A 23,723-nucleotide genomic window follows, 5' to 3' on the forward strand; every position below is an offset into this window, starting at 1 on the left:
CGTTTATTCAGTTATTTAAAAAATATTACTTTACATTTTCTCAAATTACCTTAAAGTTCAATTAACAACGAAAAAGTCACAACAGGAATTCAAAAGGAACCAATTTGTATCAAACTTTTTCTTTTTTTGGAAACAATTACTATAAAAGACCGTTAACAAGATTTAATTATTAAAAAGGATGTTTAAACTAAAATTATTAACGAGTAAATCTTTTTATAGTATTTATAATATTTAAGAAAAAGGACTAGCTCTTTTTATAAAGAGACAAATATATCTTTAATTATTTTTTTATTATTTTTATTTTTTTATTTCTTCTAAAATTTTAATAATTTTGATTAATTATCTATTTCTTATTTATTTTTAATTTCTGTGATCTTTTGTCTTTTTATGTCAACGGATAAACATCACAAAAACAAATTAAAAAAATTGGAATTAATTAAATAATAAAAAATTTACTAAAATTTTAGGAAAAATATAAATTATCAACATCAAAATTATAAAACATAAATAAAAGATAATTAAAGATATATTTATCTTTTTATAAAAAAAATTACTTTTTTCTAAAATATTATAAAAAAAATTTGTGTTTATTAATAATTTTGATATTAATTAAATATCCTTTTTAACAATTAAATATTTTTAATGGTCTTTTAGAAATTTTTTTCGGTCATACATCAAACTTTACTTAAATGTATTCACCCACAATAAGGAAACAATATTCTTTAGTTGTGTTTTTCCATATGTACTTACTCTTCTTTTAATTAGCATTTTAAATAAATTCTCAGTTCACCTCCATCAACTCCAAAAAAAAAAAATTATAACCACCTAACTCAAACTGAATCATTTAGAGAAAAATACACAGCTTAACCCAAAACTTGGATGAACTAAATTTTATTCATGGACATAAATTTTGTTTTTCGTTTCAGATAAAAAAAATTTTCCCATACCCATGGACATAATTAGTTAGCCCATTTCCCATGGTTTCAACACAAAACTTTTACAGATGGCCCATTAAATCGGCTTGGCTCCCCCTCTCTTTATTCAACTCCGCTCGAAGCCATTGTGCTGTGCCTCTTCTTTTTCCAATTTTACTCGTAATGGGTATTTTGACTATTTTCACATAACCTTACTCCGCAATGTCCTAGCCGGTGAAAAGTGCAATATACACCCTCTTACCTTAATATTCACAACAGCCACCTTACCTAGGATCTGAACCATTCAAATATTTAACAATAAATCTCAATGCTGAAATACACTGGAGAACTGAAATGCCAATAAAGTACACAAGCGTACCTGAAACGTTTCCCATAATATAAGTAATGGAGTTGGGCGCCAGCCATGTATTTTGGACATTGGGCACCTATTAATTAAGTCTCCGAATGTGCTCGATACTAAAAATTGGCGTTAGATGTCTGCGACGCGTTAAATCTTTTTTTCACGCCACGAAGGTGTTGGACGCCAATAGTGGACACTAAGCGTCACGTTCTGTACTGTGAATATGAAAAGCAAGACAAATAATGTAAGAACTTAAGAATATAACAGTAATTATAATAAAAGACGTAAAAAGAATATTTAATAACCTAAATTTTAGGGACTTCTTCATAAAACATTTAGGGAGAAGCTCAAGACAAAAATAAAAGGATTAAATGTTCTCTGGCAACGACGAAAGTTCTGTTCCACTTTCTCAATTTACAAATTGTTAAATGCTTAAAAGCAGGAAAAACTCCATAAACTATTTGAGAATTGATCTCGGGACGCCCACGAATTGTAGGATCGTTGTTTTTCTCTGTGCATATATTATGGCGTCAAGTTTTACGATGATTGTCGATTGTCACGAATTGGTGATATTTTTTACTACATCGACACATATGCACGAATAGTATACAAAGGAAAACCATATCTGAGACTGGTTCATAGGCAATGTCTGATTACGGGATGTAAACCGACACATGAGCTCATGACATGCGTAGGACAGACATGCATCAAACTTATTTAGCATATTTTTCTGTTATACATATATTCTATGTGTATGTGTGTGCTTTCTGTATTTTCATTTGTGTGATATTTCTGTATTTTCTATTTGCATATTACTTTTCGTATTTTACTATTTTCTATATTTTCTGTTTATACACTATTTTCCTAGTAAACAACAAAGCCTTAATGAACTTAATTAACAACCCCTAACCTTACTAAGAATCCCCAAGTTCTTACCTCTTTCCTTCCCTTAAGATGGAGCACCGGCGACCCAGTAATGATGTATGATCGTGCGGAAGAGTGATGGATGGTATTTTGCATTTTGATGGCGTTGACTTGGTTCAAGTTTTTGAAGATCTAGAGTGTTATTCTCTTGCTTTTATAGTCTAGAGGGATTATGGGACATCATACATATGTGCGTGTGTGTAAATAGTTAATAGCTAGCTATTTCTAGAGACGTCATAACTGAGTATTGTTAATTAAGGGTAAAAAACGTATATGAGCCAAGGGAAGTTTAAAATTACCTAAATCCACCAAATAAAATTCTGATACATTATTCTACCAAAGAACAAATTAATGTAATTCGAATCAATACAATTCGAATTGATATAATTCGAATTACTTGAAAGCATTGACAACACTTAATTCGAATCAATATGTCACGAATTATAAACATAGAGTTCGAATTGTATCAATTCAAATTAGTAGGGAGACGTGCTTTGAAGGGAGTTCGAATCAAGCTGATTCGAATTACTCCTTTTTCGAAACTAGTAGTAATTTGAAACGATAAAATTCGAATTACTCCCTTTTCGTAACAAATTCTAATAAATTTTTTTAATGAATTTATTTAAATTATACTACAAAAAATATTTAATTCTATGCAAAATAATTTTAAAAAAAAGCTTAAAAAATATTTTTAAATTATTTTGCATACAATAAAATATTTTTTGTAGTATAATTTAAATAAATTTATTAAAAAATATTCATGAGCTATCAAGAATGGGTAGAAGAGTATTGTATATAATTCGAATTGCTCACCGTATAATTTGAATAAGGCTTGGTTTGGTAAAGCTTTTATTTTTTAAGAGTAGCTTATGAAAGCTGTCTTTTAAAAGACGATTTTTTAAAGGCTACAACACTTGCGTTTGGTAAAATCACATTAAAAATAGTTTTTAATAAGCACAAGTACTATAATTGTGTTTGGTAAAACAACTTTTAAAAATTAAAAAAAATATAATAAACATATTTATAACGAAGAATAATATTTTTTTTTAAATTTTAGAGACCAATAATTTAAATATTTATTTGATTTACTCTCTATATTAATATAAATAGAGTTATCATTAGTCAATAATAAAACTTGTACTGATACGTCTATTACCCATTTATATATATTGACTCACTTATACAAATCACAAAAAATGAGACACATATCTCAAGTAAAATTATATGAAGATTGTGTTAGAATTTGTGAAGGTTAGGTTGAGAAATTAGAAATATACGAGGATTCCAACGCAATATAATGACAGAAAATATGTGTGGAAAAATAAATAAAATATATTTTTAATTGTTTTGTATGGAATAAAATATTTTCTTTAATTTCTAAATTATTATTGACTATGTAGAGTACTTTATTTAAAATTTGAGTACCTAAGTCATTAGAACATTACAAATTTGTATAGTACTCCTAACATTTTTTAAGCCATTTTTTTAAATTGTTTTGCATAGAATAAAATATTTTTTGTGTATAATTTAAATAAATTTATTAAAAAAATTTATTAAAAAATATTTATGACCTATTAAAAATGGACAAAAGTGTATTGTATGGAATTCGAATTGATAGCTCATTAATATTTTAAAGAAATCTCGTGATCAGCATTTATGCATTAAAAAAAAGTTAACAAAAAATTTAATTACGAAAAAATATTTTAATAAATTTATTTAAATTATACCACAAAAAAATATTTTATTGTATACAAAATAATTTAAAAAATATTTTTTAAGCTATTTTTTTAAAATTATTTTGCATAGAATAAAATATTTTTTTGTAGTATAATTTAAATAAATTCATTAAAAAAATTTATTAGAATTTGTTACGAAAAGGGAGTAATTCGAATCAACTTGATTCGAACTCCCTTCAAAGCACGTCTCCCTACTAATTCGAATGGATACAATTTGAACTCTATGTTTATAATTGGTGACATATTGATTCGAATTACGTCTTGTCAATGCTTTCAAGTAATTCGAATTATATCAATTCGAATTACATACAAATCTAATTCAAATTACATTAATTTGTTCTTTGGTAAAATGATGTATCAGAATTTTATTTGACAGATTTAAATAATTTTAAACTCCCTTAGGCTCATATACGTTTTTTACCCGTTAATTAATATGAGGAATGCTTAAGTGTGGTTATTTGTTATTGTGATTTTATTTATGTACGTCTTTTCGATTAACGAATCAACCACTTTCAAAAAAATTCTGCTGCTAAATAACTATATAAATACTAGTTAAAGATAAAGAAAGTAAATTAGTAATGCTTAGCTTCTAGTGTGGTCATGACTTATTAGAAGTTATGTTGTTACAAAAAAGTATACTTTACCCTTTTACATATTATTCAAAAAGAAAAAAGATAACCAACTTGACTTTAATGATATATTTCATTATCAAAGTATCAAAGAATTAAAGAATTCTACAATTACTTTCAACATTTTTCCAAAATCGTTTTAATCCTATGACAATGAACAAGAAAAAATATTACGCATTGTATAGGATATCATCGTGCATGCGTCCATCCACTCCCTTCCCGTTTCTCTTTTCTTTCTTTTGCTAATGCTCAATTTGGGCATGCATCAACGAGAGAATTTTATAAGAAAAAATAGAGGCGATTTCTCTAGCAAGGTTGACCAACTCTACATTTAAGGGAGCCAGCAAAAGAAGTAAGTCTTTGCACATATGAACCAGGCTTTGCTGCAATCATGTCCTTGCTTGAGAATGGTTTGGTTACCATTTCTGGTCCAGATTGTACAAAAAATGCTCCATTCTCAAACTCATCATTGATCGATCTCCATTGCCATGATTTCCAATCTCCAGTGGTTACTCTCTTTGTGACCTTCACCAAATATCCAAAAAAAAAAACACACATTTTGTCAGAATATCATAAACTTTGTTAAAGACAAAAAAAATTATTTCTATTCCAATAATCCTTATTTTATTGATTAAAAAACGCATGTAGTATATTACAAAAATATTATTTTGAGGTCCTTAACTAAATATCCTATATATATGTGGAGGATGAAATCAAGAGAAAAACATAATGCACTAAAAGCTAAATATGTCTGGCTGAATAAGGAATAGAGATAAATGCATAAAATCAGGATAATATGAGTAAAAATATTACAAATGCATGCACAAATTTGCAAGTGTTAGATTTTTTGCTAATTTGTGCATGTGTATATGCATACCTCTTTAGCATTGTTATTATCAGGAGCCACAAACCGATTGCCTTCACTAATAATTGTTGGATGACTGCTACCACCAATGGCATACATTTCCCAATGAGTATAATCATTATTGACAACATGCACAAATCCGAATCTGCACCTTGGCATCCTTTGGATTAACCTCTTACCAAAGTGGTTAAAAACCAGGGTGATTTGCATCACTTTATCAATTGTGTGATCGTCATTAGCACCAAAGAGCATCACCTACAATACAAACAAAACAAAACAAAATCAGTGAAATAAATAAAGAAAAGATACATAATTCTTTATTTTAGGATGATTGTCATTTAAGAATATTTTATAGGTGTCAAAAGAAGTATATAATTGTTTTTATTTTTAAATTATAAATTAAAAAGGAAAAGAAGACATAATACAATACCATGGTAGTTATAAAAATACATTAAAAATACATAAAATTTATAAAACGTATTTAATATTTTATAATGCTTTTAAAGAAAGAACGATTAAAGTATATAAAACCATTGAAATCAATAAAAAATTCTCTTAGAAAAATAATTAACATAAAATAATGTTAAACACTTGAAAGTAATTACTTACGTCATTATGGTCGGTGAAATGACTATTAGAGATGGTAATGGCTGTAGATCCCATAATGGCGTCAATAAGTCCATCAGAGCATTTCCTCATGGAAACATGGTCAATCCAAATATTGCTGGCACCAAAGATGGAGATTCCATCACCATCACTGCGTGTCCTAAACCCATAATGGCTCTCAGAATCCCTAATAAGTCCACCGGTACCGGGAACAATGTCATGAATCTTGATTCCATGGATGATGACATTATTGACGTATTGGAGGGTGATGCCTGCACCCTTAGTAATGTAGATATCAACTCCTCTTCCGTCAATGGTCTTGTTACTAGACACCATGAGCTCTTGGTTGAGTCTAATATTCATGCTATGAGCAAAGATAATCCACAAAGGTCCATCTCTTGTGACTGCGTGGCGAAGGGTACCTGGTTTTGGATTAACCATGTCATTGTCAGCAGGACTAGTAACAATGTAGATTGGACCTCCCTTTCCTCCAGTAGTATTTCTTCCAAAACCTTGAACACAATTTACAAGTTTTTGGCGATTATCTGCCCAATTGGGGTCACACCTCCAACATCTGTCAATGTTATTGGTTGCCTCACATGCAACTCCTGCCCTTTGACCATTCAAGTTCCTTCTTGCATACTTGGTATTAGCCACGTGTCTAGTTTTCCACAAAAATAAAATAGACAAAAGTTTATTTATCATGTTATAGATATTAATTACCATATATAATCGAATCAATGTTATATTTCACTTGCAAAAGAAAAATGATAAAAAACATTAAAAGATAATAACAATGATGAACAAATGAACATGTATAGAAAATGTTAATAACATGACTCGGAAGGTGGTGCTTAAAGATATGGAATTGAATTTTTCTCTGTGAAAAAAATTGTCCTTATAAATTGAATATGTAATAGCTTGAGAATACGCACTCAGCAATGGTAGAAGAAAAGTTTCTAGAAAGTTCATGTGGGTTAGGAAAATATGCTTCTTCGCTGATCTTTCTAGCAAGAGCAGCCCTTTCCTTCCAGTATTTATTATCAACCATTTTGATATGTTGTTCTACATTTGTAGTATTCTCTAAGATATTGGCTTGCAAAGATGGTATTACGACAACCAAACACAATGAAAGAAATAAGTTGTAAACCTTTGCCATAATGTTATTTTATTGATTTATGGCCAAAATGTTTTGGTTTTCGATACCAATCTCGCTAAAGCAAAGCCAATACCTTAGCGAGATGGGAAGAATTAATTTGCAGAATATGCAAAAGTTCTTACAAATATATTGCACACATCATTTGGTAATAAATATGGTGGGACTATGAATGGTGACAGCAAAAGACGGTAAGACCACAAGCCAAATTTGTGATAAAGCCATAGATAAACACGGAACACTTCTTAATCATGCATAAAATTCTATATTAGGAATGAAAAAAAAAGGTAATATTTCCTTATTAAAGTCAACGAAAAAATTGGTGTTGTACTCTTGGAGTTAAAAGCCTATAAATATAGTATGTTTACTTTTTAGATCTATGAAGACAATGATGCTGATTTTGCTAATTCATGTTGATTTTACTTATTATTTTGATATATATATATATTATTTTTATTCGTAATAATATTAAGAGAATATAAATTTTTTAAAATTATGTTAGTTTTATTTTGACATTATAGATTATAGAACAAAAAATTCATAAAATCAAATTACTTTTACAAAAAAATCGTACGTAGTAGACAAAAGTAAGAAAATTATGATCTTCGTATATAAAAAAATTAAACAACAAGATTTTTAGGTATTATTTTCATGTGAAAGAGTTTAATTTTTTACTAATAATTAATTTTAATATTCATTATCTAAAACTTTAAAAGAATTTAATATGTATATTTTTACACTTGATTAGGTGTTAAGTCTATTGTATAAAAAATAATTAATTTTTATACTTGTTATTTAAAAATAATATATTTTCACTCTCTCTCTATATAAAAATATAATTAGGTATTAGTATAAAAAATTATATTGATAATTATAAAATTAATTTAAAATTAATTTCTTTTTAAGTAATTGAGTCTTGATTCTAATTATTAAATACAACATTAGTATTTTCTGTAAATTATATGTAATAAATATTTGAAAAAAAATGAAAATATAGTTAAAAAGATAAGCGATAAAAATTTAAAACTAAACTAAAAAAATAAAAAATATGTACATAATAATAATTTTTTATGTGAATAATATTATGAGATTATTTTTAGTTATATTTAATTATAAATTTAATGTATTTTTTATAATTTTATGAATTTATTTTAATTATATTATTTTATTAATTTTATTTTTTATAGAACAGAAAGCTAGAGAGATAGAGAATGAAAGAGAAAAAAAATAAAGAAATAAAGAGGGAGTTTGTTAATTTTAAAAGAAAATATTTTATTTTAATTATAATAAAAAAATATCTCATGATATATTGTGGTTTGTCAAATTAATAATAAAAAATATAAATTATAAGTTATATATATGGAAAGGATATAGAAAAATAGTAAAAAGAGGAGAAAAAAATACATAAAAAAATAAAAAAAAAAGTTTATTAATTTTGCAAAAAAGTATTTCATTCCAGAAGCAATCCTCTACATTGAAAAAGCACACAAAACGCTACATATACATGATACAACGTGTATTCTTCACCAAGAGGATCTTCCCACCCATTTCCAACGTCCATATGGGAGTTTAGATGCCTATAAATAGAGGTCCTTGTGATGTGTACCACTTCACCACTCTTCCATAACCTTATGTAATCAAATTGATTTCATTTCTTAAAGGCTTCAAATGAATTTTTTTTTATCACATATTAGAGATGACTTTGAGTTTATTCATAAAGCTTAAATTGTAACCATATACTCTTGTAAAAAGTTTACATATTCAGTTTTTTCTTTAATCTTGTCACATTATAAAAGAGAGAGTTGTGTAACTCTTTCTTGACTCTTGAAGTTGGAATTGCTTTAAGATTTGCTTAGACTATAATTTTCTAAGTGGTCTTATTTGCAGTGGTTTATCAAGTAGCCTAAAAAGCTAGTGCATAATAAAAAATACCCGTTGTCATGGTGAGAAAGATTGGACGTAAATAGAGATGTTATTATATTGTTATTTATATTTTAAAGTAGTATAAAAATTATAGCTCCTTATAAGTGCTAGGAATTCATTCGCAAGTCCTTGAAAAAGTACTAATATGTTACCATTCACTATTTATTTTAAGTTATTTAATCCAAGTGGTATAGAAATATAAATGCATAGTTTAAATGTCTAAAGTTCGCTTATAAGCTCACAGAAAATAGAAGTAGATTGTCTTCGGGCGAGAATTTATATTTGTTTTTTATACTGAATTCGTCATCCCCTTTTGAGTGTGCTTATATCATGTTAAAACCAAATTATGTCGAAAACAAGTCAAGTCAAACCTTTTTAAATATATAAAGTGATTTAAATTGGATACTCTGATCTACACACCTAAGGATCTTAGATATTCTTTTCTTAAGTCTTTTTAGTCCATATTAGATATCTCACTAACCTATGAGCTTAAGATATTCTTTTGATCTCTTCAAATAAGACTCAAATCGATCAGATCGTAGTCCAATCTCCCTAGTAGAAAATGCTTATTACAGATAAATTTATAAATAGATTTAGTTTTTATTACAGACAAATTTATAGACAGATTTGGTCTTCATTACAGACAAATTTTTAGTTATCGACGAAATTATCGACGGAATTACCGATCGAGGAAAAAGCCTCGTCGAAAATTATTTGCGACAAATTTTTTCTGGCGGTAATTTATCGACAGATTTTTCTGTGTTACCAACAGATTTTCCTTCGGTAATCATCCCCCCATTTCACTAAAAATGTCAAATTTTTTGACATATTTTCTGTCGGTAACTAATGTCAAACTTTTCGACAGATTTTTTGTCGGTAATTAGAGCTTGAAAAAACATTCACAACTCTGAATATAAACAGATTTTCCGTCTGTAAGATAAAATATAATTTTTTTTTTAATTTTTCTATTGCAAAATAAATCTGATTTCATACAAAATAAATATAAAGTTAATCAAGACATTTTTATCCAATTTTCATCTAACTTGTATTCGAACATTCATAGTATTTTAAAATAAACAAGTTCATCGTATTATCAAACTAAAAGAAAAATACTATAAACAAGAAAATCAATTTAAAATATAAAAAAAATGTATTGATACATCAACTATAATCTTCATTGTATTGTTCAATCATACTAGAACTATAAGCTATAATTCTCAATGTCATCTTCATCCTCATCATCATATACCAATATAGGATCCAATTCCACCTTTCCCTGATGTTGATAGATCCAACTGTCAAAAGATTTTTTAATCTAAGTGAGACAAGAAATATATATCACATCTCACATATGAATTACCAACATTAGAAATTACAATTCAATGAATTTGAAATACTCACAATAAGTATGGCGAAAGTACTTGCAAATAAAAGTGTGAATCCAGCCAAATTCCGCAATTTAGTATTGATTCTTGACTCGTAGTATGACATTATGAGCAGTGTTCCAATTGCAAACGGTTGATAAACCAAGGTAAATACCCTTGCAGGATGATATTTCTTCGGTTCAAGAGAACTTCAGTTAGAAAAATTAATTTCCACAAACCTTTTATTAGAAGACAAATTGTCACAAAAAATTTGAAATACATATTAATGAGCCAAAAACTTGATACACTCGAATATTAACAAATGCATCAGATCACTCCAAGTAATATCATAGTGAGTGAATATCATTTCCATTAGAATTAAAGGAGTGAATCAAATAACTTCTAATTGAATATTCTAATTAGATAAATTGAACTTTTGCAAGAGGAGCAATGTGAATCTTGGAATAATAAAGAACAATAAAGAAGAGTGTTTAGTGTGAATGAATTGAATGCTTACGAATTTAAAGAAAGAAAACAATGAATAAAGATGTTAAAGACTTCAGTGATATTTAACTTTTAGAAAAGGAAATCCTCATGTTTATTTACTTTGATTCATACAAAATACTTTAACGACAAATCATATGTAATCAAATTTCAATTTCTTGGCAATTCAATTTCTCTCTAACTTATTTAGTTGCCAATCCTTGGTCAATTAATTTAGAAAAAGAGGTCAAGCATAATCACGATATAACATGGCATAATATTCAAAGCTATTCCTAGCTGAATTAATGTCACATATTCAAAAGCTAATCCTAGATAATTGAAAATTATGAGAATGAGTTTCAACCTAATCCTGATATTAAATTTTCCAAAGTAATAATAGGATCCAAAATAGAATTAGAATATTTTCTAATACTTCTAATCATTAAAGAAGAAGAACGACACTCAATCTTGAAAATGTAATAATGTATAAATCAAAATAAAAAAAAACAATTAGATTACCAATCCTAAAGTTGGGCCAAACGAGCCAAAAACGCAAATCAGTTAGACCGAGCCCAAGTTGGACCCAAAGCCCAACATATATAAGCTTGTTAACAGGCCAACTCAGCCTCATTATTTAGAGAGAGAGAGAGAGAGAGAGAGAGAGGAAACCCCGTTACTACTATTCATCTTCTTCTCTTGGTCATAACTTTCTCTTTGGAGCTCCGATTGGCGTGCTGTTTGTGGTCATGCATTTGTCTCGTTGCGATATTCAATTCTAACTAAAACAAAGTGGTAAGAATTTTGAAACCCATGCTCCAATTCTCTGCCTTAACAGATTTTGAGTTTTTGGTTTCGGAAATTGAGGATTTTGTGATTTTGGTTGTTTAGATGTAATCTAGTATTGGGTTATTGATAGGTTTTACTCCAATCACTGTTGAGTAAGGTAAAGAATCTCTAAACCTTGTTGGTTTATTGAATTTGTGAGTCTTAGTGTTAATTTTAGGTATATTGCATGAATTAGATTGAAATTTATGTTGCTTAGAGTTTAATTGGTGTTTTAGAGTACTTGGTTTTGATCTTAAGTGGTGGTTGAGCATTAGTTACTTGTTGGAGGCTTGGAAAGCTTGTGAAAGAAGGTTTTGTGGTGGTTCGTGCTTGGAGGAAATCGTCCAAGGTATGGTTTTGGTTTTCTTTAGTTAATATGTAATGTTGTGGGAAACTTGGGCTTGTGCCTTAAGATAGGTTTGAATTGCGTGATTTGGTGGTTTGAATGTAATATGTGTGATTAATTGAAGGAAGATTTGATATGGTATGTAAATGAAATGTGGTGTATGATGATGATGTTTGAGATTGAAATTGATTATTGATGAGTATTGGTGAAATTTGGGCTGGAGGCCATGCCTGGGTAAGTCCGATAAGTATGATGTATTTAAATGTGTGAATATAATATGTGTGATTGATCTTTAGTATGATACCACGAAATAATAATGATTATGGATTTCGATGATGATTGATGATATTTGTGAGTATGGCATTTAACGGTAATGCTAAGGAGACAAAAAAAAAAAAAACAGCCAGAACTTGCTTTATTTAACTTTCATTAATTGCTACAGTAATTAATGAAAGCTAAATAAGGCAAATTCTAGCTGATTTTGGCTAAATATTTTTAGTTCCCAAACATTTTCGGGCATTTAATATGGAAAAATGATGTTAGAATTGGGAATTGTAGATTGGTAGAGATTAATGATGAGTATTGATTGATAAATATTGGTATTGATGAGGATTGATGGAAATTGTGAATATTGAATGAAGATTGAAATTGGAAAGGAGTTGTTTATCAGAATTCCACCCAAATCCACTGCATGCTCGCATCTCAAAGGCATATTGACACTTCTGCTTCAGTTGCTTATGCTTTTTCTTGCAATGCTTGGCAGTTAGCGTATAAGTTGGGAAAGCCTCCAACATCTTCAAGACTAATTTTTCAAACCGTCAAGAATACACTCCTCCATGAAACCAACAAATGCTTCAATTTCTTCATCAGTTCACATGCATTTGTCCATTGTCACCTAAGAAGAAATGTAACATGCAATAAATTGTACAATCCAATAAAATCAAACATCACTTATAATAATACAAGACAAACAAATTACATCAAACAAGCAATAATAAGTCATATTGAATAATTATAAAAAAAAAAAACTTAAAACAAGTCTTACAATAACCATTTATAAATTTCAATGACAATGAGTCCAGCAACACAATAGAAAGTCTTGCAAACACACATTTAGCTATTACATCACAAGTGTCATGCCAAATTAAACAAGGAGATTCAAGTTGAGCCTATAAGCTATTCCTATTCCATACGACTAGTTCGCCACTCTTCGTATATCTCAATTGCAATGTTGTCATGCCATTATGTCCACTCACTTGTATTTTCATAGGGTAAAAGCTAGGACTTTTTAAAATTGACAATCTCTTCTTGAGTAACCCAAAGCATCGCTTTATGACATTTCTAGTAGAAGAATGCTTCCTATTAAAATACTCCTGGTAGTTGAGAGATGCATGTGCTCCTTGAGCCCACTCTATAACATGATAGCGAGTGCCTCTATATGATGCTAAGAACCCAGGATCATTTGTGTAATTTGCATCCACTAAATAGTAATTATCTATAAACATTACATACAAACAACGTAAGTTCTGCTATTGTGCAGCCAAGATTAATGTCAAAATCTGACTTATGACTTATAAATTAGATATTACCCTGAGGTATCTTGAGACTATTACCAAGAGTAATTGCATCTCAAAGTATTCTTGAATCAGATGCCGATCCTTCCCATCCACTAAGTACATAAACAAAGCTCATATCTCAGTTACACACTCCTAGGACGTTGGTACATATTTTACCCTTTCTTGTTCGATATCTTGACTTATTAGATTCAGGGATTGTTACCTCTGTATAAGTGCCATCTAATACTCCCAAGCAAGCCTATATTACTTCCTTACATAATTCTGTTGTGCTAGCTACTATAATAGTATAAATTGTTTAAAAGTGACAATCAAATATTTTATATTACTCATTTTTTTTTTGCTTGAGAAAATGAAAAGAGAAGTTTAAATTGGGTTATACATGCTCGAAGAGAGTGTTAACTCCAATATGAAATCTAAATTCACGTATATTTGAATACGAAATGCATCTACTATGAAACTTTAATTTAAATTTAGTATGCACTTACTATGAGTATGAGCAGTTGAGCACACCTCCTTATCCAATTCCAGCAAAATTTGCAGTCTAATATTATTAAAAATCACACAAACTCTGTTATTCATTACTTCAACATATCTCATTGAATAAAATTATAAAACTATGAACAAGAAATAATAATACATATTAGACTCTGTCTCAGGTATAATAGGTAACCAGGTAAGGGCATAAGACATTTTAATTTCAACAAGAAATCAGCACACAAAACTAAGTTCATTAGGACACAAATTTAGATTATGCAAGACACAAAAACAGAAAACACCAAAAGAGAAGATAATTTACAAAACACACTAAAATATACCAAAAATTTTAACAAGCAGAGCAGCAGAACTTTTTAATAAAAAATCATATAACTCCATACAACTTCATATAAAACTACAACAAAAACAAAGACAAATACAAAAGAGACGAGAAGAGACAACAAAAAAAATGCGAATTTAGAATATTAGCTATTATTCCTTAACTACAAGTTTCCTTGGCCCTTTGACTAAACTTTAGCTACAACCATGAATATTAGCAATTTAGAATACATATTGGTCTTGAAGTCTAGCCGAGCATTAACCCATCAATAACAAAAGCATCATAGATGCAAGAGAATAAATATCCATACCTCTTTTCTTCTTGTTTTTTCTCCCCTATTTTCTCCTTGTCCTTAGCTTCTACCTCTTTTATTCTAATTTAAGCCTTTCTTTCACCTAGTTCTAAGGGTGGTAAAGGGTCAATTTCATTTGAACAAATTAGGAACTAAACTAAATCAAAAGGTTTGTTGAGTTTAGAAAAATGAAATGATGATTAAACATTATTAAAATATAAATTAGGAAATTATTAAAATTATTATTAAGTGTTCAAAAGGTTGTTTGATGATTTTAGTTAAGTGTGCAGGGAAGCAACTTAGTTTTTATGGTGGCCCAAAGTTAAACAAGCCTAATCCGATCTTTGAATTAATTAAGCCTTGTGCAAAAATTAATTTAATCATAGTGGCCGAACCTAGAAATTAAGAAAAGAATGAATTGGCCCAAAGATTCCTATAGCCCATTCGGTGATCTCAAATTCATGGGTTTCATATTGCAAAGTCTTCATGTCTCGGTTACTGGAACTCAAATTTCATTTCAATTAATTACTTCCTTGATTAAAGTGACACATTTTCCAAGTTTCAATTCACTTTAACTTGTTCAAAGCTTCCACTGAAAGTTTTTTCTCTTCTCTCTCTTTTGCTTCGGTCATGTCAAACTTTTAAAGAAGAAGATAAAAGAAAAAAATGGAAACCACACAAAGTTGATTTTAAAGAAAGGCAAAAAGTTTTTGTCATTTCAAAGCAAGAAAAGGCTATAGTCTAGTAGCTTGTCTCTCAGGATCAAAGCTCAACAAAAGTCTGTTTCTTCATTTGTGCATCATCGAGGATCAAGAAGAAAAGCTCCAAAGTCTCATGCATGGAAGAGGAAATCATGGAGAACGTGAAGCCACCTTGGATCAGAAGTTTATCAAAGGTCAGAATCAAATCTTGGGGCCAAAGTCAAGATCAATGGCCAAGATTGAAGAAATAAATGAAAAAGGTTGAGAGAGGTACATACAAGCAGATTCGGTTTTTCTCTCTCTACTCTATTCGAACCGCTGCTACTCTAAGGTTGGAGAAGAAGTTGCTGGGTTGGTTAAACCAGTTTCAACCTTGGAAGCTTCCCCTTCTATATTAAGAGTGGACGGCCAAGGGTTGAGATCAAGGAGAGTAAGTGAAAAAGTACAGATTTCTCATAGCTACCCAAGTTGTTTGAGTTCTTCTCCTTCAATGAAGTTCATTTAGTTTCTTTTTCTTAGTTTAGTCTATCTAAGTCTCATGGTGAAAAAGGCAAACATGGTGAAGTTTGTAAGAAAAAGCCAATGAGAGAAAAAAGGCAATGACCAAAATTAGAGAAAAGCCCATAGATGTCTCAGAATTTCTTTGTACATCTTTCTGTTGTGAGTCGTGATCCTGTAGGGATTTTCTTGCAAGTTGGGTTAGATCTTAGGGAAGAATTGGTATTTGTAATCTTGAAAAAGATAGTGAAATTCCATCATTGTTATGATGAAGACTAGATGTAGGCTACATTGCACATAGTAGTTGAACCAGGATATATCTAGTGTTAATTCTTCTTCTCTACTCTTTTTCTGTTTCTGGATCTTAAGAGACAAAATGAAAAATATCTCTCAACTTGTTACCAGACAAAATTAAAATTTCTCTCAACTTGCTACGAGACAAAAGTGAAAATATCTTCTGAAGTCAGTTGAAAAAGTAAAAGTAATTCTTTGAAAAAAGAAAGCTAAGATTTAACCCTCCTTCTTTTAACCACTGATTACCATCAAAGTTTAAGGTTGGTTCTTCATCGGATTAAGTGGGGAACTTTTTATGGTCTTTTTAAATAATATTTGGGACATTTAAGATAGCTAGACGTGTATTTCTTTAATTTATTGCAAAATTTTTTGGTTAGAGAAATACACCCTATGAAAGTTGAGGGATTACATTGTAGCAAACTTCAAAGCTTATGCAAACTAACTCAAAAAATGAGTTTCTTTTACCTCTTTAGTACCATTCCATAATTTTCGAAGTCGAAAAACAAGTGAGGCCAAAATGAAAGAAAAGGAAATTGGGATCAATGCAATAAGGAAATTGGCAGTTTCTCACTTAGTTAAAGTAGGTATGAGCGCGTTTTAAAATTTCGTAAATTATTCACGGTATTTAAGTTTTTGTCAATTTTAAATATAAAATTCAGTAAGTCTTTGAATAAGAACTAAAAATCAATTATTTCATTGTTTAAATTATTCAAACCAAACACATATAATACAATTAGGAATTAAATTCTTAATCATAGTTATTTATTACTCGTAAAAACTTTATCTTACTTTGTAATAGATGGCATTATCTATTTTCAACATTTAATGTTTATATCATATTAACTTTTCCAATCTTCATAGGGTTAGTTATATCACATTGTACAAATATATTTTAATAAACAAATTAAAAAATAAACAACCAAATTACCCTTAACTTCTAAATAAAAAAATAAGCAATGTGATATATTTCAACATCCCTTGCCTAGGTTGCAAAAAGAAATTATTGAATTTCAACACAAAGTCCAAAAAGATAAAATTAAATAATTTTACAATAATTGTCAACCTTTTTTTTCAAAATCTTTTTAATCCTATGGACAATTGAACAAGAAAATTGGTCACACATTTAATAGAGCATCTTGCATATATCCCTGCATCTTTTGCCCTTTTCTTTTTCACTTGTTTGCCAAAACACAATTTGTGCGTGCATCAACTAGAAAATTGTGCAAGTAGAGATAACGATGAATGACTAGCAAGGTTTACCAACTCTACATTTAAGAGAGCCAGCAAAGGAAGTCAGTCTTTGCACGTATGAACCATCTTTTCCTGCAATCATGTCCTTGCTTGAGAATGGCCTGTTTACTAGTTCAGGTCCAGATTGTACGAAAAATGCTCCATTAACAAACGCATCGTTGATTGATCTCCATTGCCAATTCTTCCAATCATCATTGGTTACCCTCTTCGTGACCTTCACCATTTATTAGTATGTTAATGAAAAAAAATCATCCACGTAAACCTTTTTATTGCTTTTAAACATGTTAATTAAATGTCACATTTATAAGTGGAGGATGAACTCACGAAGAAAAATAGAATACTAAAATATAAATGCATAAAAAAAAGAGAATATATATGTGTATATGCATACCTCTTTAGCATTGTTATTATCAGGAGCCACGAACCGATTTCCTTCACTAATAATTGTAGGCTTACTGCTACCACCAATGGCATACATTTCCCAATGAGTATAATCGTTGTTGACAACATGAACAAATCCAAATCTGCACCTTGGCATTCTTTGGATTAATCTCTTGCCAAAGTGGTTGAAAACTAGGGTGATTTGCATCACCTTATCAATTGTGTGTTGGTCATTGGCACCAAAGAGCATCACCTACATCACAAATAAAACAAAATAGAACCACTGAAATAAGTCAACAAAAGACAAAAAAAAATTCTTTATTTTAGGATAATTTTCATTCAAGAATATTTTATAAGTATCAAAAGAACTATTTAATTGACTTGATTTTAAAATCATAAATCAAACAGCAAAAGAAGATATAATACAATACCAAGGTAGTTTTAGAAAAATATAAAATTTATAAAACATAATTAATATTTGATAATATTTTTTATGAAAGGATATTAAAGTAAATATAATACCATTAAAATCTATGAAAATTTATCTGAGAAAAATAATTAATATAAAATAATGTGAGAACAGTTGAAAGTAATTACTTACGTCATTATGGTCTGTAAAATGACTATTAGAGATGGTAATAGCTGTGGATCCCATAATAGCATCAATAAGACCATCAGAACATTTTCTCATGGAAACATGGTCAATCCAAATATTGCTAGCACCAAAGATGGAGATTCCATCACCATCACTGCGTGTCCTAAACCCAAAATGACTTTCAGAATCTCTAATAAGTCCACCGCTGCCTGGAACAATATCATGAATCTTGATTCCATGGATGATGACATTATTGACGTATTGGAGGGTGATGCCTGCACCCTTAGTAATGTAGATATCAACTCCTCTTCCGTCGATGGTCTTGTTACTAGACACCATGAGCTCTTGGTTGAGTCTAATATTCATGCTACGAGCAAAGATAATCCACAAAGGTCCATCTCTTGTGACTGCATGGCGAAGGGTACCTGGTTTTGGATTAACCATATCATTGTCAGCAGGACTAGTAACTATGTAGATTGGACCTCCCTTTCCTCCAGTAGTTTTTCTTCCAAAACCTTGAACACAATTTACAAGTTTTTGGCGATTATCTGCCCAATTGGGGTCACACCTCCAACATCTATCAATGTTATTGGTTGCCTCACATGCAACTCCTGCCCTTTGACCATTCAAGTTCCTTCTTACATGGCTGTTACCAGCTATGTCTCTGTTTTTTTGTGAAAATAAAATAGAAAAAGTTTAGTTTATTATCCTATGGTAGATGTTATAATTAACATAATCTCAGAATCAATATGTTATGTTGCACATGTTAAAGAAAAAAATGTTAACTATTATAAATACACATTATATTATAAAAATTAATGATAATAAGACTTATAAATAATGGAATTTGTTTTTATGAAAATATTTGTGAAGTATCCAAAAATATTCCATTAAGTTTATCTTCATGAAAAAACTTGTTCCTATGAAATTAAATATATAATAGTTTGAGAATACTCACTCAGTAATAAGAGAGGTAAAATTTCTAGAAAGTTCATGCGGATCAGGAAAATATGCTTCTTCACTCATCTTTCTAGCAATTGCCGCCTTTTCTTTCCAATATTCATTGTCAATTGTTGTGATATGTTGTTTCGCATACGTAGTATTCGCTAAGATATTGGCATGCAAGGTTGGTATCACAGCAACAAAACACAACAAAAGAAACAAGTTGTACACCTTTGCCATAGTGTTATTTTATTGTTCTATGGCCAAAGGGTACTGTTTTGGCTTTCGATACCAATCTCGCTAAAGCAGAGCCAATACCTTAGCGAAATGGGAAGAATTATTTTGCAAAATGTGCAAAACTTCTTGCAAATGTATATGGCGTTGCACATGGTAATAAATATGGCAGGATTATGCATGGTGATAGTAAAAGATGGTAAACCACAAGCCAAATTTGTGGTGAAGCTATAGAAAAACACGGAATAATGGTTAATTATACATAAAACTCTATTTATAGGAAAAAACGTGTATGTTTTTCCGTTAATAACCCTTAAAGAAAGGAGTAATACTGTCTGTAATAGTCAAGATGGAAATTGGGATATACATCTTGAATTAAAAACCTATTTTACACGTATGCAAAAAAAATATTGATTTTGTTAATTTATTTTAACTTAATATTTTTTATTTGTTTCATGTGTGTGTTTATATATGTGCACATGTGTCTGCACGTGTGGGGACACTATGTTTTTTCTTTTTTTTTTTTTTTTTACCAAAGATAGGAGAGTCGAATCCGCAACCTCTTAATTGAGTATGGAAAGACTATGTCATTTGAGCTATAACTCATTGGCGACAGTATGTTTTTTCTAGTACATAAGAAAATAATAATAAAAATCTTGTATCATTAGAATATTTTAAATAGATAGAAAGCCAAAATTTTAAGTTGTTTTTTTATCTATTATTACAAGTTTTTATCTCTCAGAATCAAGATAATAAAGTAAAATAAAATATAGTATTAAAATATAAAATCAAATTGAATATTTCATTAACCTATTTTTAATTTTTTATAATTCAAAAGTAAAAAAAAATAGTTCTCGCAACTACTCTTTTTACTTTTGAATTACGAAAAGTCACCACATGCTTAGTACTATTTTAAAGAAAAACTTTTAACTTTTTAAAAAGTTAATTTATAACTTTTTAAAAAAGTAAAAATATATGACTCCTCCGTGAAAAAAAATTGACTTCAAAACAAAAAAATTTACTTTTATTTTTGGCTCTGTAAAAAATATTTTCTGTTTCTGTTGGAAATACTGGCCTTCTACCACCATTTTCACACAAGGTTCCATCTGCTAGAAGCACTCGCTTTCTACACTATTTTCACGTAATGATTCATCTGCTGGAAGTATTGACCCTCCACCACCATTTTCAGACAATGTTTCATCTGAACCACCTACTCCATATATTCCTTTCAAGTATTTTTTTTATCATTTTATCACTCTATTTTTATTATTAAATTTATATTTAACATTGTGTGTGGTATGAAATCTCAGTTTTAATTTTATTATTTTACATGTGATTTTATTTTTATAGTTAGTTATAGCAAGTTCTTGACCCTAATAAAGGAGAAAGGAGTTCTAATAAGAGTAAAAAAAATAAAAAATAGTAACAAAATATACATTGACACACATTTTATATTTATTTTTTATTTTCACTACCATATCATACACAATAAAACAGCAAACACTAACTACACAATAAATTTCTTTGGCATTGCCATCAAGATTTTTGTGAATTAGAATTTTGTTACTATTCACCACATACAAGAACACCGTTATCGGTGAGGTGAAGTAGAAGAGCCAATTTCTAATAATATTACGTGGAAAGAACTGAATGCTGAAAGCGCTAGAAAAATAGAACTAATAACAGAACAAATAAAGAATTAATTGCTTAATCGATTGTAATATTAGTGATTAGGTTATGTAAAATCAATATTCAATATTGAAAAGTATTTATTATCATCATTATTTTAATATCCATTTTTTTGTGAAAAAATTGTATTTTTTAAATTATTTATCCAAACGTTATAACTTTTAGATGAGTACTTCTATAACTAAAAAACTAAATACAAAATAATTTATTTATAAACTGCTATTAATAAAAGTCTTATACTTTAAATTCTTCTTCCAAAAAATTTATTTAAATTATTTATCCAAACAATGCATATATATAAACCTAGCTATCCCATTCACACATGAGAAATAATTGGAGTCCAATAATTTTTATCAATATTAATCAATATTTTAAGTTAGCATTTTATTTTTGTATTATTAGTATTTAAAATTTATAATTTAAAAATCAGTCTTTAATATTTAGAATTGGTTAAATATATTAATCAAAAATAATAAATCTTTTATTGATCGCATATTATTTCTGTTGAAAATATAATTATCTGCACGTTATCTACTTTCTCTCTTCTTTTCTAATCTATCCTTGATGAGCTAATACGCATATACGGTAAAAAACGTAAATAAGTTGAGCGAGATGAGAAATTACGCAAATTTGCTAAACTGAAAATTGCTTCAAGAATAAACCAAAGCACATTACTATATAATTAGAATCAGGTTGGTTCGAACTACAAAAACACATAATTCGAACCAAGGTAGTTCGAATATTGATGGAACAAGTAATGCATGTAATTCGAACCTAGTTGGTTCGAACTAGGATGGAGAGTAATTCGACCTAGGTGAGTTCGAATTACACGTTTGGACGCTTCAGCAAGTAATTCGAACCTAGTTGGTTCGAATTAGTCAAAGTTTGTCTCGAATAGTAATTCGAACTATGCTGTTAAAAAATTAATAATTTATTAAAAAAATTTATTAAAAAATTTATTAAAAAAATTAATAATTTAAAAATTAAAAAATATATATTTTATTCCATACAAAATAATTAAAAAATATATTTTATTCTATACAAAATAATTTTAAAAAATAGCTTAAAAGATGTTATGAGTACTATAAAAGTTTGTAATATTCTATTGATTTAGGTAAATACATGATAAAAATATTTTTTTTTTAATTTCTAAATTATTAGCGACTATGTGGAGTATTTCTTTAATGTCCTAAGTCATTAGGACATTACAAATTTTATAGTACTTCTAATATTTTTTAAGCCAATTAAATTATTTTGCATAAATAAAATATTTTTTTGGTATAATTTAAATAAATTTATTAAAAAATATTCATGATAATTTTTTAATAAAATTATTTAAATTATATGGTGAGATATTACATGATTCGAATTACGCATGTGGAAGTTCGAATCACTCTAATTCAAATTATATGGTGAGCAATTCGAATTCTATACAATACTCTTCTATCCATTCTTGATAGCTAATGAATATTTTTTAATAAATTTATTTAAATTATACTACAAAAAAATATTTTATTCTATGCAAAATAATTTAAAAAATGGCTTAAAAAATTTTAGAAGTACTATAAAAATATGTAATGTCCTAATGACTTAGGACATTAAAGAAATACTCTACATAGTCACTAATAATTTAGAAATTAAAAAAAAAATATTTTTATCATATATTTACCTAAATCACTAGAATATTACAAACTTTTATAGTACTCATAACATCTTTTAAGCCATTTTTTAAAATTATTTTGTTTAGAATAAAATATATTTTTTAATTATTTTGTATGGAATAAAATATTTTCTTTCATTTCTAAATTATTATTGACTATGTAGAATATTTTATTTAAAATTTGAGTACATTCATGTATTTACCTAAGTTATTAGAACATTACAAATTTTTATAGTACTCCTAACATTTTTTAAGCCATTTTTTTTAATTGTTTTGCATAGGATAAAATATTATTTGTAGTATAATTTAAAATAATTTATTAAAAAAATATTCATGAGCTATTAAAAATGGACAGAAAAGTATTGTATGGAATTCGAACTGATAGCTCATTAATATTTTAAAAAAGTCTCATAATTAAATATTTTGTTAGCTTTTTTTAAACGTATGAAATAAAATATATATTTTTTTAATTTTTAAATTATTAATTTTTTTATAAATTTTTTTAATAAATTATTGATTTTTTAACAGCATAATTTGAATTACTATTCGAGACAAACTTTGATTAATTCGAACCAACTAGGTTCAAATTACTTGTTGAAGCGTTCAAACGTGTAATTCGAACTACTCTCAATCCTAGTTCGAATTACTCTCAATCCTAGTTCG

At 28.5% G+C, this 23,723-nt stretch overlaps 2 protein-coding genes across 2 annotated transcripts; both read right to left on the reverse strand.

Moving 5' to 3' along the window:
• Positions 1 to 4,618: 4,618 nt before the first annotated feature.
• LOC112750740 (probable pectate lyase 3) lies at positions 4,619 to 7,316 on the reverse strand. The gene is made up of 4 exons (XM_025799564.3): positions 6,971 to 7,316; positions 6,039 to 6,696; positions 5,442 to 5,684; positions 4,619 to 5,089 (listed from the first exon to the last, which is right to left on the reverse strand). The coding sequence occupies exons 1-4, from the start codon at positions 7,192 to 7,194 to the stop codon at positions 4,871 to 4,873; spliced, it is 1,344 nt and encodes a 447-aa protein (XP_025655349.1). The 5' UTR covers positions 7,195 to 7,316; the 3' UTR covers positions 4,619 to 4,870.
• A 9,927-nt stretch (positions 7,317 to 17,243) lies between these two features.
• LOC112750741 (pectate lyase) lies at positions 17,244 to 19,846 on the reverse strand. The gene is made up of 4 exons (XM_025799565.3): positions 19,494 to 19,846; positions 18,542 to 19,199; positions 17,951 to 18,193; positions 17,244 to 17,773 (listed from the first exon to the last, which is right to left on the reverse strand). The coding sequence occupies exons 1-4, from the start codon at positions 19,715 to 19,717 to the stop codon at positions 17,555 to 17,557; spliced, it is 1,344 nt and encodes a 447-aa protein (XP_025655350.1). The 5' UTR covers positions 19,718 to 19,846; the 3' UTR covers positions 17,244 to 17,554.
• Positions 19,847 to 23,723: the final 3,877 nt, after the last annotated feature.

The sequence above is a fragment of the Arachis hypogaea genome, chromosome 15 (genome assembly GCF_003086295.3).
Source record: "Arachis hypogaea cultivar Tifrunner chromosome 15, arahy.Tifrunner.gnm2.J5K5, whole genome shotgun sequence".
NCBI classification, from domain to species: Eukaryota; Viridiplantae; Streptophyta; class Magnoliopsida; order Fabales; family Fabaceae; genus Arachis; species Arachis hypogaea.

Excerpts from the sequence above, each read along its gene's own strand:
- LOC112750740 (XM_025799564.3), bottom strand. The coding sequence starts at position 7,194 with ATGGCAAAGGTTTACAACTTATTTCTTTCATTGTGTTTGGTTGTCGTA. Across the intron at positions 6,697-6,970 it reads TTTTCTTCTACCATTGCTGA|ACACGTGGCTAATACCAAGT; the intron begins GTGCGTATTCTC and ends GTGGAAAACTAG. Across the intron at positions 5,090-5,441 it reads ATAATAACAATGCTAAAGAG|GTCACAAAGAGAGTAACCAC; the intron begins GTATGCATATAC and ends TATTTGGTGAAG.
- LOC112750741 (XM_025799565.3), bottom strand. The coding sequence starts at position 19,717 with ATGGCAAAGGTGTACAACTTGTTTCTTTTGTTGTGTTTTGTTGCTGTG. Across the intron at positions 18,194-18,541 it reads ATTTTACAGACCATAATGAC|GTGATGCTCTTTGGTGCCAA; the intron begins GTAAGTAATTAC and ends TTTGTGATGTAG. Across the intron at positions 17,774-17,950 it reads ATAATAACAATGCTAAAGAG|GTCACGAAGAGGGTAACCAA; the intron begins GTATGCATATAC and ends TAAATGGTGAAG.